Here is a 17,639-nt window from a genome sequence, read left to right on the forward strand (position 1 = left end):
TCCTTAAGCAAGGAGCTCATGTGACCTCTGACATGGGAAGAAGTGGGAGTTCCAGGCAAGCAGGCCAGTAGGTAAGTGTTATGGTCAGGTGGCTACTGTGGGCGCTGTGGAGCTTAGCTATACAGACTCTGGGTTGGCAAGTGAAAAAATGGCAGGAGTGGGAAACACTTGCTGGAGTGACTTGGAGAACCTCCTGCTAGTTTCCTCATTGACTTTCTAATTGTTGCCATGTAACAGTGATGTAATTTTCTGCTGAGTTTTTGCAAAAAAATTTTGGAGACAAAATGAGCAAAGCCTCCAATAGACTAAGTACATACATACGAGTTTTAAAAAACTTTCTATGCCATCCCCCCATTGTCACACAGTAATAGAATAGAATAGAATTCTTTATTGGCCAAGTGTGATTAGACACACAAGGAATTTGTCTTTGGTGCATACGCTCTCAGTGTACATAAAAAGACAAGATACACCCAGTAACAGTCATAGGGTACAATAAGCAATCAAATCATATTAGGAAACAGTCAAGGGGGTCTCTGGTGGCTCAGACTGTTAAGACAGTCTGTTATTAACACAGCTGCTTGCAATTACTGCAGGTTCAGGTCCCACCAGGCCCAAGGTTGACTCAGCCTTCCATCCTTTATAAGGTAGGTAAAATGAGGACCCAGATTGTTGGGGGCAATAAGTTGATTTTGTATATAATATACAAATGGATGAAGACTATTGCTAACATAGTGTAAACCGCCCTGAGTCTTCGGAGAAGGGCGGGATATAAATGCAAATAAAAAAAATATCAATATCAATCGCAAGGATACAAGCAACAAAGTTACAGTCATGCAGTCACAAGTAGGAGGAGATGGGCTACAGGAATGATGAGAAGACCAATAGCAATAGTATGTTGCTATTTTAAAACTACATTTTAGTAATAAAATGAGTTGGATCAAAACTGCCTTAGTTTCAATCACATTTGCTCAGTTCCCATGTATGCTTAAGACAATATGTCATCAGTGTTTCCTAATTCTTAGAAAGGAAGACCAGACTTCCTGTCTTTTGGGGCAAAAAGCAGATCTGTAATCAGTGAGTCAAAATTTCAAGATAGCAGATAACTCCTAATATGGTTTGATGATGGAATCTAGGAAATGAATGGCTCTCCTTTACTTGAGGCTGAAAAGCAGGTTATCCTGGTTATCATACTTGATGCATCTCTTCCAATTATATAATAAGATGCTGTTTTCTCCCTGCTCCTGGTAGGGTAAAGTTCTGCAGTGTGCTATTTAATCTTATTGTTAGGAAGTGATAGGAATTTATTCTACATTAATTCTTGTCTTGGGTCAAAGTTTATTATTGTCTATGAGGTTAGGATCTTTTAGGTCAGTAATTCCTTGACTAATTAATACTGATAAGTCTGCAAAAAAAAAAAAAAGCAAAATGAGAATACAACTTTAGTGCCATCTAGTGAGACTAATAAAAATATATTCCAAAAACATTTCTATTTTTTAAATGAAAAAATTATTTTACACGGCTAAATAAACCAAAAGTACCGGTATATTTTGTGTCATACTTGGTTCCTGGGGATTTTATGGACATGTGTGCATTTTTCACAGCAACAACACGGAAGGGATTTGTTGTCTTCCAGGATGACATTTGGGTATTGATGTTTTAACTTTTCAGTATAATCTATTGTCCTGAGGTTTCTAGTGGTCTCCCATCCAACATTAACCGGGAATAACCAAGAACAGACCATCCCAATTGCATGTTGATGTTTCTGTATGATTGGTTTTTCTTAATCTGGTGCAGATTAAGAAAAATATATGTTCCTATATAGTTTTTTTTAATCTGGTACAGATCAGGGCCTCTGGTGGCTCAGACTGGTAAGACAGTCTGTTATTAACAGCAGCTGCTTGCAATTACTGCAGGTTCAAGTCCCACCAGGCCCAAGGTTGACTCAGCCTTCCATCCTTTATAAGGTAGGTAAAATGAGGACCCAGATTGTCGGGGGCAATAAGTTGACTTTGTATATAATATACAAATGGATGAAGACTTTAAGCTGCCCTGAGTCTTCGGAGAAGGGCGGGATATAAATGCAAATTTTTTAAAAAATTCACAAAGACTATATTTGATTTTCCCTCTAAAACAATTTTATTATACAAAATTAAAGTCCTGTTCCTTATTTCTAATCTTAATTGGTAGTGCTATTTTTCTACATTAATTGTTTTTTTGTTAAGTTGTTCTTATTTCCCAGGTCTCAGTCCTTTTGAATGTAAAACCTGTTTTTACTCTTCTCCTACAGATTTTTGAATGGGGGCTTTTCTCTCCCCCTCAGCACTCTCTCTCTTCCTCTCTCCCAAGGTTTGTTGTTTGTGTTGGAAGTTTCTTTTCCCCTTCTGTGCTGACTTCCTGACGACTTTTCTTTTTTCATCATACACATACACATGCTTCACCTCTGCTCTGTTTTATGGAACAAACTCCCCAATTAAGGAGAGGATGGGGCTGTTCTAACCCTGCTTTCCCAGCAGCATCAAAGCTCTGGATCCTTATTGTATATTTTATACATTGATATTTGTTTTTAGAAACAATTTTCTATCTGTGTCTAAAAATAGTATGTTTTTTTTAAAAATAAATTTTGGTTCCACTAAAAAATAGCTTCATCACCACCCTTCTCCCTCAATAAAGGAAAAGAGATCTGATCTGGGAATATGAGGCAGCAGCCTGATTTTCAGACATACATCACATCTTTTCAGAACTGTAGAATTTGTATTCTGTCATGTGTTAAGAAGCCTTTGGACAATTTTATCTCCTGGCCATAGGATTCAGATTGTGGCAAATGTACATGACAAATTTTTACCGGTTCAGAGATCCTCTAGAGTAGGTTTTACCCTGTGACAGTGCACACACCTGATGGAAGCGTGAAGAGGTCTTGCTTCTGCAGGTAAGACAGCGGAGGGAAACCAATGTAGCATCCAGATATTTCAGTTGTGTCTTTTCTTTTGTTTTGCCAGTGACCCTGCCAGCTACAATCATGACTTCATCTGTGCCAACCACTGTGGGAGGCCATATGATGTACCCCAGTTCTCATGCAGTGATGTACGCTCCTACATCGGGCCTCACGGATGGTGGCCTTGCGGTTCTCAATGCCTTCTCCCAGGCCCCATCAGCAATGCAGGTTTCACATGGGCAAGTCCAGGATCAGGGTAAGACTGGACCCAGATAAGTTTGATGTTTGAACAACCTATATTGCTTACTGCCCATCTGATTTCTCTAGCTATACATATACATAGCATCAATCAGCATTTGGTTCTCAACCAACAGAGTGTTTCCAGTTCAACATGGGTACCTTACTGTGAGAAACTTTTTAAGCAATCCATATTTTTTTCATTAGCTGCCACAATAGCCACATGAACTCAAGAAAATAGATGTTTGAGATGTATTGCCTGTATGATAACATTGTCTATTCAAATGAATATTTTACTGAGCCTAGAAACAGACCTTGCTCTCTTCTCCATTTTAGGAACAAATTTGCTAAAATGTGACGATCAATCAAAGTAGAAACAAGGAAGGAAATCAAGAAAGAGGATCCTTTTTAGTTAGCCTGCTTAAAGTTTAATACAGATGAATAAGGGATGTGATCCGAGAGAGGATTTACATGCAGATGATGTATACAGTAGCTTTCAGTTTTAGGCAATCATTCAGGAGAAGCATTTGATTGAGACTTCCTTATCCTGTTTATGGTGGTTACAATGGCTTCCTACCCCAATTTTTGTAAAAACCAAAACTCTTTGAGTCCCAAAAAGGAGATGCTGGTCATTGCATAGGCTGCTGGGATATACATTATAAAGGAGGGAGAAAAAAATGATTCCCAAATCACTTCAGAGTCTATTCTCTTAGTGAGGTTTTTATATGAAAGGGGAGGATCACATAGTAATGCAATAGTAATGCAATAATTAATGCATGAATTATTTAAACTTCATATATTGAATTAATTCCAATTGGCTAGATAGATATACCAATATGCAGCACTAGAAATTTTGCTTTACGAACCACAGTGGCTGGATTCACATAACAGAGTAAGCCTTTTTTTTTAAAAAAAAGCCAAGCATATTATGATATAGCATATGTGAAATCAGTTTATCTATAGGCAGGGGTGAAATCCAGCAGGTTCTAACAGGTTCTGGAGAACCAGTAGCGGAAATTTTGAGTAGTTCAGAGAACCGGTAAATACCACCTCTGACTGGCCCTGGAGATTTTGCAGTATCCTTCCCCTGCCACACCCACAGAACCGGTAGGGAAAAAATCTGGATCTCACCCCGTCTATAGGCTATTTTTTTTTGTTCTGTAAAAACATAGCTTGCTTTGTGAGTTATTTGGTTTTGATAGCAGTAGTTCATATGTACCAAGACAAATTCCTTGTGTGTCCAATCACACTTGGCCAATTAAAAAAATTCTATTCTATTCCATTTTTTAATTTCCCACTGTGATTATGCCCGCATAATCTAGAGCGATCGAAGCTAATTTTGGAGAATGACTAGTATTCATCTGTCACTTTCTCTGGCAGGTGGAGTCCCTCAGGTATTCCTGACAGCTCCGTCAGGAACAGTTCAGATCCCAGTCTCAGCTGTTCAGCTTCACCAGGTAGGTACAAAACAACCTTGTATTTTTCTTTTCAACTTTTACTCTGAGACTGCAGTCATTTTACTGAAAATGAGATAGACTTGCAGGAGAAGTAAGTATGGTATAACAATTAATTGTAATTATGGTTGCAATTATTTTGCAGCATCTGAATTTTTTCCCTTAGTTGTTCAAGACATGAAGATTTCATATTTCATGTTCCATTTACAGAAGTGTTGTGAGCAGATGTTCATTTAAAACAGGGGTGTCAAAGTCACTGGCTGTGGGCCAGTTGCGTCGCGCACTGGCCAGGCCCATCCCTGGCTTAGTGAAGGGGGGGAAAGTTGCAATAGATCACGTGACGACAACGTGACGACACAAGTTTGACACCCCGCATGTGACTGCTAGCAGAAGCCTCTCAGTTTATTAACAATAGCTCCAGTCAAATACATAGTGAACCTCTGAGCTTGCATGGCATATGCTACTCATTGAATATATAAACATGGCTTTTGGGCATTAGTCTCATTTTTCGTGTCACTGACTTTTATTAATTGTGATATGTACAGTGAGGTTTTCATATGCCTTGAAATTCTAAAAGATAGTTTTGAAATGTAAGTGAAGAAAGTAAGCTGGGACTACACCTTTGTGAGACCCAGAAGCAGAAGAATGTTTGGGGTTGGCTCATAAGGGACTGTTCCAGGGGTGAAATGCTCCCGGTACCGACTGGATCAGTAAATCTGGTAGCAATGGCGGCGGATGGTTCGGAGAACTGGTAGCAAAAATCCCTGGGCCCATGTCCACCCAATCGCCCGCTTGCCCACTTGCCGCTTCTTTTAAAAAATGCTTTTAAAAGGTTAAAAAAAGGCTCTGATGATCCCAGCTAAGCTACCTGATCATCAGAGCCTTTTTTTAATTTTTAAAAGCATTTTTTACAACCTATTCAGCTGATTAGGTTGTAAAAAAATGCTTTTAAAAGTAAAAAAAAAGATTGCGCGCCACAGCTGATCACCCCCCGCGCGCTGTTCTACTTACCCCATGCCTCCTTTTGACGTGCACTGTGCACACGTACCTCACATTTGGTGCATGGTGTGCACTGCGCATGCGCGCACACAGCGAACCAGTATTAGACCGGTTCAGATTTCACCACTGGACTGTTTCTTTCATTGGTTCTTTTCTCTCTGCAGATGGCTGTCATTGGTCAGCAAAGCAGCAGCACTGCCAACTTGACAGAGCTGCAGGTGGTCAACTTGGAGGCATCACATAGTTCCAAGAGTGACTGAGCAACTTTGGGAGGGACCTGGTGAGGGGAAGGGAAAACGTGTGTACCCAGCACCCCAACATGAACCAGCAGATGCCACCGCCTACGCCTCCAGCTTTATGCTGCATCTGGCCCTGGATCTATGGCACTCCTCAAGCTGCACAAGGATCTCGGCAGTCCCTATTTTTGTATGGACTCCATCACTTATTTATTGTTGCCTTTTACACGTTTTCTTCTCACACTTTACACTGACACCCCCACCCACAAAAGCACCCACAGAAGTACATAGATGCATATTAAAAGTGGCTGCAAGGCCAGCAACAGGAAGCTGAGCCTGGGCTGTAGGGGGACTTCGTTACACTGCATTTACTGTTCTTTTTGTTTGTTGTTTTGTTTTCTTCTTGTTCCAGCCAAAGAAACTTTCTCTCATGAGTGGGAGAATTTGCTCTGCCATGTATGAAACCTTCCCTCTGTTTTTCATTGCCAGAGAGGGAATTTTTCTCTCTCTTTGCCTTGCTGCTTCTGATACATAAGAATGTCCTTGAATGTCCTTAGTTGGTAACCTCTAGGCAGAGTAATTGAGGCTGTGGGAAGAAGCTGCAGTCCAGAAGGCTGCAAAGCCATTCTGAAAAAAGGTAGTCTCTTTTCAGGCATAGCCCTGATATCCTTACACACACACACACACACACACACACACACACACACACACACACACACACACAGAGCTGGGACAGTCACCACTTTCCCCTCCCCCATTCCAGTTCAGGTCACTTCCTGGCTGCAGCTTTGTGCCTTCAAACAATCCATGATGCATTGTGTGGGTTGGCTTGCCTTTATTCTTGGCTGGCAAAGAGAGGGTTCTTCCTGTTGGCATTCCAGCTGGAGCAACTGAGCATCTTGGATTTCCTTTTACCCTTAAAGTATCCCTCTCTTGGAATCTCTCTTTTTTTTTTTGTTGCATAGGAACTGACTTGGAGCAGCTTCTTGCCCATTTAGTCTGGCTGTATACACATCTTACAGCCCAAAGAGGAATTGTTTACCCATCTCCCTTTTTTGTTGGAAACACACTCAGCAACTCATAAGCCCAGTACCAGACTTCATTTTGTGTAATGCTTGAGTTGTGCTGATATTTTTTCTTCCTGAGAAGGAAGAGCTACAGTCATGTTATAATTATTATTAGTACTATTTTAATTTTGGAAGGTATAAAGCAGCCTTCCCCACTGGTGCTCTCCAAGTTGTATTGGGTTCCAAACTCCATATCCACTAGCTTTTGGCAATGCTGGGAATTGTCGACTAAAAGATTGGAAAAGGTTGATGAAGGCTAGTGCTAAGGAATGAAGTTGGAAACAAATAAGGGTCGTTTAAGAAAAAAAGTATTTAAACTTAACTCAGCAAGCTTTCCCAAGGCAATTGCATCCACAAATAAACTATAACCAGTCTGGGGTGCAACGATGTAACATAGCCTATGGCATTTGTTTGCTTCTCAGATGGCTCTGGAAATGAGATGGTATGTTGCACCACCATCATGAAGCATATTTGGCCTGCGGGACCTACAGCCTGGGAGTGGGTAGATGGGATGGGGCAAGCTTAACCATTTGTGATAAAGCTTCTTCCCATTTCTTTGTGAAGCCACTGCTGTGTCCACGTTCTTTAGAAAAAAATTTTATGACGCTTCAAACAGGAGGTTCTGGAATGAATAAATATTGTAACACATTTAAAAGGGGAAGCTGCAGGAGGACTGCTAGTAATGGAGAATGGAAAGAGATGCGGAATAGAGAGGAAGGGCTGGGTTATTGGATCATTTGTTTGCACACAATCATGCATTTCATTCAGCCCAGAACAGGTCAGTGGTTCTTATAAACACTCCCCCACCCCATCCCCAAAAAATGGCCAGCTTTGGATTAAGGAGGCTGCAGACTTTTAGAGAAAGAAAGCAGCTACTGTAACTCCTTTCTTTCTTTTTTTAATTAAAAGATAAAAGAAGCCTTGAAAAAAAAAGACTTTATTTTTCTAAGTGTTAAACTCAGTATTTATGTAATTCTTAAAGGAATTAAAGTCTGGCTCCTGTACAGTTTTCATGGGGTTTGTAGTTGGGGTGGGGGGGAAATGGGCCATGGATGGGGCAGCGATGAAAAAAAAGGAGAAGAAAGGCCCTTTTAAATTTGTATTGTAATATTCTGAAATTGTTTCCATGAACATTAGCGTTTAAACATGTCTCTAGCACTTGAATCATGCTTTGTTGGAAAGGTTGCACCAGTGGAGAGGAGGAGGCTTATACTAGGTGTGTAAAAAGTACTACCTGGAAGCCACATGCAACTGCATCAGCATTCCCTTTGTAGTGCCAGAGTCTAACTCAGAATAGATGAAACCAACGTGTTGGTCCTTTTGTCTGGTCTTGGGGCAAAGTGGAGATCTTTTTCCCTATGGATGCTTAAGGCATCCATTTGCCATCTTAAAAAACCTTGCAACCCTTTCTAAAACGGGCCATGCCCCTCCCACTTTAGGATGCATAGCTCAATAAGCCACCCAAATCCTGGGATGGCCATTCAAGCCAAACTGAAGTTGTGTACTACTTTCATTTGCATCTTCAGCTCACATGGCCACATTATGAAAATATACTCAAGCGCCATCAAATCTGGCTCAGATCTGATTCAAAGAGAATGTTAGGGTAACTTGTTTAAAACCTTCCCTGATGGGTTACATTTATTTTTTGTTTTTGTTTTAAATGTCAGAAAACATTGAAACGTATATTTCCCAACTAGTTGCAGTTTGAAAGGAAGTGGTTCATTCAGTTCTTTTGCTTTAAATGTATATTACAACCAATCTAAATTTACTGGTACTTCTCCAGCACTAACTTCAGTAGTGAAGTTTCCAAGACTGGTGCAAAAGTATCCCCTTGTTTTAACCCTCATTCCTTTTTTACTTAAAATGCAGGTTTTTAAACATCTTCGTTAGATCAGTGGCATGAGAAAGAAAGGCAGTCAAGGCATCTGAACGATTATTCTTTGCCCTCTAGCCCAAAACAGATACACCTTATGGCAAAAAAAGTTGCTTGGTTAACTATTTTCTTCCATTGCCGGCAATAATGGAACAATGGTTTATATACGATAGCTACCCACTGATGAAAACATTTGTCAGCAGAATAAATCTTAAACAACCCCTGTTTTCCCCCTAATTCTGATATTGAAGGATTTGCCATGCAAATGGAACTTTATACATTGATAGTTTTTCTCCAAGAAGGAATTTCTCAGCTGTTACTAGGAAGTTGCTTGGGATAAAGGCACACCTGCAAAACAGTAATTCTCAAATCATGTTGCTAATTCAAAAATCCTCTGCTGAAATAGAGACGAGGGGCTAAAATCAAGAATTATCTATTTTTTATGATACTGTACTAATTTTCTGATTGGGGATTCTACACTTGATACTCATCCTTCACCTCAAGGAAGTTCTCCCTCCTACAAAAAAAGCACCTGCAGGTTAAACGCTAATGTTGCATGTGATTAAAGTGTTGAACTGTAAGAACACTTATCAGGGATGAAATGGCATTTATTGTGTGGTGACATTTTTAGTTCACTTTACCGATTGTTTTTGGATTTTTTTTGTGTGTGCACGTGCGTGCGCATGTGTGCGCGTGTGTATGTGTGCGTGTGAGTGGCTGTGTGTGTGTGATTTGTTAATTTCCAGGGTTGTGTTTCTGGAAGGATGTGACAGTAATCGCAGTACTATGTACAGAGCTTTCTTTTGTATTAAAAAAAATAATCTTTCAATAAATGTATCATTTTGTGCACAAATCTTTGTGTCTTAAGTATTGCTTCTTTGACAAATAACTGCCATGAGTCTTCTGGGAGTGTGACAATGAAGAAATATGATAAATAATTGCAGACTGGAAACAATCGATTGCAATGATCTGTGATGTTAAACAGCATGCATATAAAAAGAAATAATTTCACAGTAGAGGAGGAAAAGGAGATTGGTTGAGATCTAGGTGGGGGATTTTGCCTGGGTGATGCTTAATGTAGCGTGAGCCGAGAAATGTAATCTGTAGATAATAGGTAAAGTCTCTACATCAAGTCTACTTCTGATCACTGGATGGATGTATCTGTGCTGTTTTCTTGGCAAGAATGTAGAAGTGGTTCAGTGTTACACCCGGTTTGCTTTTCAGTCTCCAGCTTCTACAACTTTGGTGTCAGCCCTTCAAGACAAATCAAGTCAAGAAACACATACCATAAGAACTCTTAGGATTCAGCAGAATTTTGAAAGCTTTATAGCAGAGGTCTTCAAACTTGGCAGCTTTAAGACTTGTGGACTTCAACTCCCAGAATTCTCCAGCCAGCATAGCTTCCTGGGGAGTTGAAGTCCACAAGTCTTAAAGCTGCCAAGTTTGAAGACCTCTGCTTTATAGCATCTCTTCCGCCCCCTCTTAAAGCAAAAAAATCAAGGCAGCGTTATTCCTGAGTTTCTTTTGCACTGCTTCTTCCTTTCCAGATCTGTTGATATTCTTGCATTTCCTCAAGTTTAGCTACTTATTCTTCCACACCATTTCCCTGGTTAGATTCCCTCTCTTCTTCTCCACATGAAAATGACACTGCAAAGTTGCTATGGGAACCAACTATAGACTTTCTCCCCCACCCACTCCTGCTTGTTTGACAGCCTCCCCCCCCAATCAGCCTTATTCCAGATCACTAAAGAAAACTTGCCACACAGACAGAGCTGGAAAATCTTTCTCTCCCCCCACACTCCATCATTTATAGTAGTGGCAGATTATAGGGAAGGGCTGTATGGAAAAATTTCAGAGGAAACCAATGTACAAAATACGGAGTGTGGACATCTGTTGTACTTTCCCATAACCTTTTAGATTCAGGGTAGTGAATAAGATATTCAAAACATCTGCAGAATACATTCCACTTCATATTCTTCTCTCCTGTCCATCAGGAGACTAGAAAGGGACAGTTTTGAAATGCAAGGGGCATGGGGGCTCCTCATGAGCAAGCAGTGCCTGATGGAAGACCAGACAAATTCACAGAAGCTGGCAACGACAAATTAAAGACAACTGAATTAGTTTACTAGGTAATTTTTTACTAAGTAATCCAAATCTGGAGTTCACACCAAATACCCCCCTAACCTGCAATTTTGATACGCTTTCTTATATGTGTCTGTTGCCTACTTTCCTGCAGATTTTGGCAAATATAAATGTTCCTGTAAAATAAGTGCCTGTCTATTTGCATAAAGTCCAAGGTACAAAGAACAAAAGCTGGATTCCAGTAAGCAAAATACAGGGGTGATAGCCAAAAGCTGCCTAAAAAGAGACAAGCCTGTGGAGGAATGTACAGTTGTTATACCCAAATTCTGCAACAGGCAATAGTTAACTCAATTGGTCTGATAAGAGATAAAGCATGTCAAATACTGTTCTATATTTGGTTTGCCTGCTCCATTTGCTCAAGTATTACTGGAAATCAAATAGTATAAGATACATAACAGCATTTAGAAAATTGGTAAAATTTTCCCCCTATTTATGCCAAAGAGAATGAAAGCAGGTTTATCTTGAGGTTCATTTTTACTGTCTCTTCCTCCCCCTTTTTAATCTAACCATTCTTGCATTCCTTCTTCAAGGTTAGCTCCTTACTCCTTTACACTTGGGGCTTCCTTGGTGAGTTCACATCTGGGTACTAATCAGGGCCACTCTGCCAAGCTTTTACTAGAACAATCAAAGTTGGCTAGATACCATCACCTGATATAACTATGTTACAACTATATTTTATTTATTTATTTATTTTGTCACACAGTATAAGCATAAGCATGAAATAACTATACAATATATAAGCATATATATAAGTATGAGTATGTAATAACTATATTAATTGGATATAACGAAAGGAAACAATAGGACAGGAACAGTAGGCACGCTTGTGCTCTTATGCACGCCCCTTACAGACCTCTTAGGATAACTATATCAGAAATGAGAAGTGTAAAGCAAAATCACATTCCTCCCCCCGCCCTTTCTTTTTTTAAAATTTGTGTGGACAAGTCATTTGCTAGAGAATTTGTGGATAGGGAAAATTCCCAGGATTTTTTCTCTAATTAATGGATTTCTAATAAATGCTATAGTTGGCCAGATGTAAAAGAGGACAAAACTCCTATGTCTAATAGCTTGCCATGTAAGCTGAAATTCCCACTCTATATAGCTGAAATTCCCACTTGTAAATGTACAAAAGCCTTTTAAAAAAATGGAACAATTATCTAAAAATGTACTGGTTTGGAATTATTCGGGTTCTATGTTATAAACTGCCTCTTTCTGGGTGGATGACAGATTTGGTGATTTGGACATTTCTAGTGAAAGCAGACATAATTGAATCTGGCTGATTATAGTTAGATTCTATTTAGGATATGTGAGATTTTGTTAGTTCACGTATCTCTCTAAAGCATGGTTTGGTTATCTGCGTTTACATGGATAATCCACAATTAGTTTCACATGTTTATAAATGGTAAGGGCTGGATTTATTGTTTAATTTTTAATTATGTGCTAACTTGGTCCTTCAAGTGTTTCACTGATGCATCCATTATCACTGTAACTGAGGCCAAACACATAGGTGCCAGCTGTCCTTTTCTTTTCTTTCTTTCCACTTTCTGACATGGACTTTTCAAGGGAGTTCGGTCTTCATATGTATCCAAATAATGATAACTTGAGCATGATCATTTGTACCAGTGGTGGAATTAATTTTTTTTTACTACCGGTTCTGTGGGCATGGCTTGGTGGGTGTGGAAGGGGAAGGATACTGCAAAATTCACATGCCCTCTCCACTCCTAGGGAAGGATATTACAAAATCTCCATTCCCACCCCACTCTGGAGCCAGCCAGAAGTGGTATTTGCTGGTTCTCTGAACTACTCAAAATTTCCACTATGGTTCTCCAGAACCTGTCAGAACCTGCTGAATAGCACCCCTGATTTGTACCTCAAGTGAGAAGTTAAAACTGACTTGCTCTGTTACCCATTTGTTTGTTTTTTGGCTATCTATGTTTTCAAGAGTCTTCTCTAATAAAAAAATTCAAAAGTGTCATTTTTTTCTCTCCTGCTTCTTCAAAGTCCAACTTTTGCTTCCATAAAATGTCATAGGGAAAACCATTATCTTGACAAGCCTTGATTTGTGTAGCCTTTTTCAAGGCTTTCATTGTTATTCCATCAAGTGCTAGCCTGTGGCACATTTCTTGAAAATATGTTCCTTTACTATTGATAGCAAATCCTAAAAGGCAGAAGCAACCCATTGCTTCAATGAAGCTTGCTAATTGGTTGGAGTACTTGCCATTGCTGTAGTTTACTAGGTAAGAACCACACGATTCAGCATTTAATGTCTAAACCTGCGTAAGTTGGACACAGCACAGTGCTCCAAGCAGCAGCAAGTTCACAGAAAGAACACAGCAAGTTCAGCACAGTGCTCCACAATTATCTCACCCACCAGTTTAACTTCTCTAGGCATTGGATATTAGTCACTAATTAATTATAATAACAGATGAAAAGAGATGATACTTAGGAATTTTTGACAACCGTATTTAATTACTTTGGTACTTATTAATGACTTTCCATAATATCAGCAAGTATTGCTGGCCCCATTGGCCAAAAGGAAGCTCAGGACCATATTAGTTGGAAACATGAGGAAGAATAACTATTGGAATAAGTTTTTTAAATAGTGTTTTTTATTGAAATGTATTGTATTATTTTATTTGCCTGTTCACCGCCCTGACTCCTTCGGGAGAAGGGCGGTATAAAAATTAAATTATTATTATTATTATTATTAAGAAACCTTCATCCGGCAGAGTGGATAGACAATGGCTAACATGATTTTGGTACATCCAAGACTGTTGAAGCATAAAGTAAGGATAAAGGATACTGAAAATTAGAGTGATATTCGTTTCGCTGTGTCGTTCTTCTGTTGACAATCACATTTAATGCATTATAGCCAGAGAAAGGAAAGAGCAGTTAGTACCGCTTGTTCTTTATATTTTCTACGTTCTACGTTCTTCGTAATTAAGGAAAGTGCTGTAAAATAAAAGTTCCCATCTGTCAGTTTCTATGCCTACTCGTTATTATATAGTTCAAAGTTTCCATATTTTTTGACGGCATTAACTACAATGTAATGTCCCAGTGATTATTCTGTGTCGCTATCGCGTGTACTTGCAGTAATGGCATAAGTAATAAAACAGCTGCTGCTGCAAACTGTCAATCACAAGAGCCTTTTTCAGCGAGGACTGCCGCGCAGGGCAGCGCGCGCGCTTCTTTCAGCAACATTAGCCCAGACAGAGCGAAGGACTCGCGTCGAGGGGAGAACTGACTCGTCAAGACCGCTTCCTCCCACGTCCTTCTACCCAGCTGCTTTAACCGCTCCCAAAATGTCCCTCGCATGGATCCGTAGAACGGCCGACGGAAGAGAGCCTAAAAGAATCGGATCCGTGCGTGCACGGATGGTGGTGGTGGTGGTGTTGCGCATGCGTTCTAATCACCCGGAACTCGCGAAGCGGTAGAAGTGGCCGGCAGAAGGAGCAGGGAGAGGCGCGTTGCTGCCCTCGGTAGTCGGGTAAGGAGTGGGAGGGTGGGGGGGTCGTACCAGGGCTTGTCTCCCTTTCGTTCCCGCCTTTCGTTTCTCCCCGGCTGCTTGTTTCTAAGATGGTCTCCGCTCGGCGACCTTCAGGGTTAGGCAAACAAAACAGTTCCTGGCTGTGCAGCCGAGGGTGGTAGCGGTTCTTTTCCGTCTTCCGCTTTTCCCGCCCTTTTCCTCCCTCCCTCCCTTCTTCCTTCCTTTTCCCATTAAAGAAGGAATGTGTGAAAACGGAACTTAGAATATTGCTCATTTTCCTCTGATAACGGGCGCGGGCTGGGGGGGCGGGTTTCTCTGAATACGGGAACAAATAGGGAGCGCGAGGAAGATTTCTACTGAAAACGAAAGGGCAAAAGTGTTTTTTTCCCCCTAAAAAAAATACAAGCTTAGATTTTCTTGCTTCATTTGATGAGCCAGAATCTATTTCGTATATTGCGGGCTCCCATTGCCTCTACTGTGTAAAGAGAGGTATCAATGGCTGCGGCTAACAGGTCTTCTCCCCCCCTCCCCAATAATCCAGCTCCGTTTTGCCAGATGAAAGGATGAATAGAGGCTTCGTAAAGAAGTGGCAGAAAGGTTTTCCATTCACTGACTTTAATGTGCTAAAATCTTTCTTGAATCCAGGCTGCTAAGAGTGAAAGGAAATGGTTTATTTCCTATCAGTTCATGAGTCTTTGTAAATTATATTTCTTACATCATTTGCTGTTCATTTGAATCTTTGCTTTTCCTTAATTGGATGTCTCTGGCAAACCAAATGTCTCTCTACTGACTTTTGAAATTTTGAGCTAGTTTAGATGATTGCAGTTTAAAACATTGGGTACCTAATCATAGATATCCCTAAGGAACTAACGAGATGCCAAAGCAATACAGGAACCATCCAGTCCATCATCCTTTTGTTTTGTAATATATTTTATACTGTAAGTATAATCATCTCTATAATTTCATTTTTTAATTTTTGATACTATTTTATTTTTTTCTGTTTTATTAAATTTGTTGGCCGTGATTGTCATGACATTCCAAATTCCCGATTCCATCTGATTTATAAGATTAAGTGATCACTTTCTGTTGAAGTTCAAAGCTCAAAGCACTCAACTGAGGAAATGAAAGTATGGGATATGAATTTGCAGTGCAGAATTTGCTTTTCCCTGAGTCCTTCGGGAGAAGGGCGGTATAAAAATTAAAATGTTATTATTATTATTAAATATTATTATTTTTAGTTTAGACACCCACCAGTTGTCTCCAGGCTTTAAGGAGTCAAATCTCAGTCATATGTTCCATTGGTAGTGAAAATCCTGATTTCTTCTTATATGTTGATTTATCCTCCATATTAAGTGCCACATCATTAAATTTAGTGCTGAATATTCCTCTTGTCACCTGGAACCATCCAACAAATACTACAGTATACTTTTTCCCCCTTCAGTCACTATAATTGTGACACAACTTTGTCTATCAGACATAATCTACAATTTAACTGTCTAAAGCAATGATTTTTAATCTGACCCAATCATTCTCCCTCCCTTCTTAAATAATAGCATCTCTACAAAAAACAAATCAGGCTTTGTTTTACATAAGTGTCTCAGCAGCAGCAGCCTCAAAATGGATCCTAAATTCCCAATCAAACAAATACAAATTGCTCCATTACACACACCCCCCCCCCAATTATCCCTTTGGAGTAATTATCCCAATTTAAAAATCACTGCTTTAATATCAAGAAAAAGTAAGAAACGTTGTGGTACTCCGAGAACCTCCAGACTATTCATTTTTCCTCCTGTGGGTCCGGGCAGGGGTCTTTAAAGGTTTTTCTTTGTTCTTTTCTTAAATGCCAAGTCACTGGTGTTAAATTCCATTTGCCTTAGTAGACTCAGCAGTGAAAGTATAATTAGTATTCTGGGTGGGTCTGTGACTTCTATGGGGATAGCAGAAGTAGAGTAAAATAAAAAGGGTAATGGGAAGATTGTAGGTTAAACATAAATTGAACCATCAAAATTGGAAGAGTAAAAGTGCTCCTATTAGACAATTTCCTCAGTGCCATTTTACTGGAGTTCTTAAGTATATTTTCAGCTTTTGAAGTTGCTATGTATTTTCTAACCCAAAATTAAGTGAGATTTAAATGGAAAGAAGAAAGAATTGTCTTCATACAATCGTGTACTTTCTTAGGAGAAATTAACAATGATATTTCTGTGGGTAATGGGTGCTATTACTCTAATTATGCCAAATATTTCGTTTAAAAAATCATTGAATTGTTGTTTGTCACTCTAGAGTTCCAGGACAGAAATTAAAAAAAAAAAACTTACTAGCTTGTTTAGAGCAAAATGTTTATATAAGAGAAAAAAAAGAGAAATCTTGTAGACAAAAATCTTGTCTTTTTAATCCAAAAAGATGCCTCTGATGCATTTTGTAGCAAAGTTACCTTTGCATTTGAAATAGATCAGTGCTTCTAAATGTATCAAGTGAATGTTAATTATTTGAAAATTCCTTACCTTGGTACTTTTCAAGTTACACTCTTACACTTTTTTCATAGATATATTGTCCATCATGGTGGGTGAAAAGAGGAATGGAAATCTTGGGCCAAAACTACAAGCTTATGCTGAGGAGTTAATCCGCCAACGTCGTGGACATGATGGACATACTGAATACCTGATTCGCTGGAGCATCATGAGTTTAGATGACAATGTAGAAAATACCTCCCATGCTGCTTCAACTGAGAACAAAATGGATAACATTCTTATGTGGATGTCAGCAGAAGAAGTTTATGCTAATTGCCCCACACTATTGGGCAAGAGGAAGCCTGAGGGACAGCGAGTAAAAGAGGAGAAATCACCTAGCACATTCCCATCTGATGTCACAGTGGATGAAGCTTCCTTGCATGAAATGAAGGCTGACGTCAGGAACCTGGTACAGCGTGCTAATCGACAGATGGCCAGAACAAGTGGTCCGGAGTCCTCCATCCTAAATACTGTCCATGTGCTCAGTGCTTATGCCAGCATTGGCTCATTGACAGGTGTCTTTAAGGAAACAGGTGCTTTAGACCTGCTGATGAAGATGTTGTGTAACGAAGAGAAGCAAATTCGTCGTAGTGCTGGCAAGATGCTGAGAGCTTTGGCTTCTCATGATGCAGGTGAGGTTGCCTATTGAGGTGTATGAGCTTTCTTGCAGTAATTCAATCTGTTTTTGAGTCTTGTCATATTTGA

The 17,639-nt window shown here is 39.7% G+C and overlaps 2 protein-coding genes across 7 annotated transcripts in view; both read left to right on the plus strand.

The window, feature by feature from the left end:
* Positions 1-9,665, plus strand: part of SRF (serum response factor) — a 90,996-nt gene extending 81,331 nt beyond the window's left edge. For 2 of the 3 annotated variants that reach the window (XM_058165167.1, XM_058165168.1), the window contains exons 6-8: positions 2,997-3,188; positions 4,550-4,626; positions 5,787-9,665. In XM_058165167.1, the coding sequence (XP_058021150.1) occupies positions 2,997-3,188; positions 4,550-4,626; positions 5,787-5,882 (365 nt within the window). In that variant the 3' untranslated portion in view covers positions 5,883-9,665. The remainder of the gene's footprint in view (positions 1-2,996; positions 3,189-4,549; positions 4,627-5,786) is intronic. The other variant, XM_058165169.1, reaches the window with a different exon arrangement.
* Positions 9,666-13,853: 4,188 nt separating this feature from the next.
* LOC131189197 (cullin-9-like) overlaps positions 13,854-17,639 on the plus strand; it is a 51,080-nt gene continuing 47,294 nt past the window's right edge. Inside the window, exons 1-3 of one of the 4 annotated variants that reach the window (XM_058165176.1) lie at positions 13,854-14,427; positions 15,280-15,365; positions 16,970-17,566. In XM_058165176.1, coding sequence (XP_058021159.1) covers positions 16,984-17,566 — 583 coding nt within the window. In that variant the 5' untranslated portion in view covers positions 13,854-14,427; positions 15,280-15,365; positions 16,970-16,983. Of the gene's footprint in view, positions 14,428-14,772; positions 15,366-16,969; positions 17,567-17,639 lie in introns of those variants that run through there. The other 3 variants (XM_058165172.1, XM_058165175.1, XM_058165173.1) reach the window with 3 other exon arrangements.

Source organism: Ahaetulla prasina, chromosome 1 (assembly GCF_028640845.1).
Source record: "Ahaetulla prasina isolate Xishuangbanna chromosome 1, ASM2864084v1, whole genome shotgun sequence".
NCBI classification, from domain to species: Eukaryota; Metazoa; Chordata; class Lepidosauria; order Squamata; family Colubridae; genus Ahaetulla; species Ahaetulla prasina.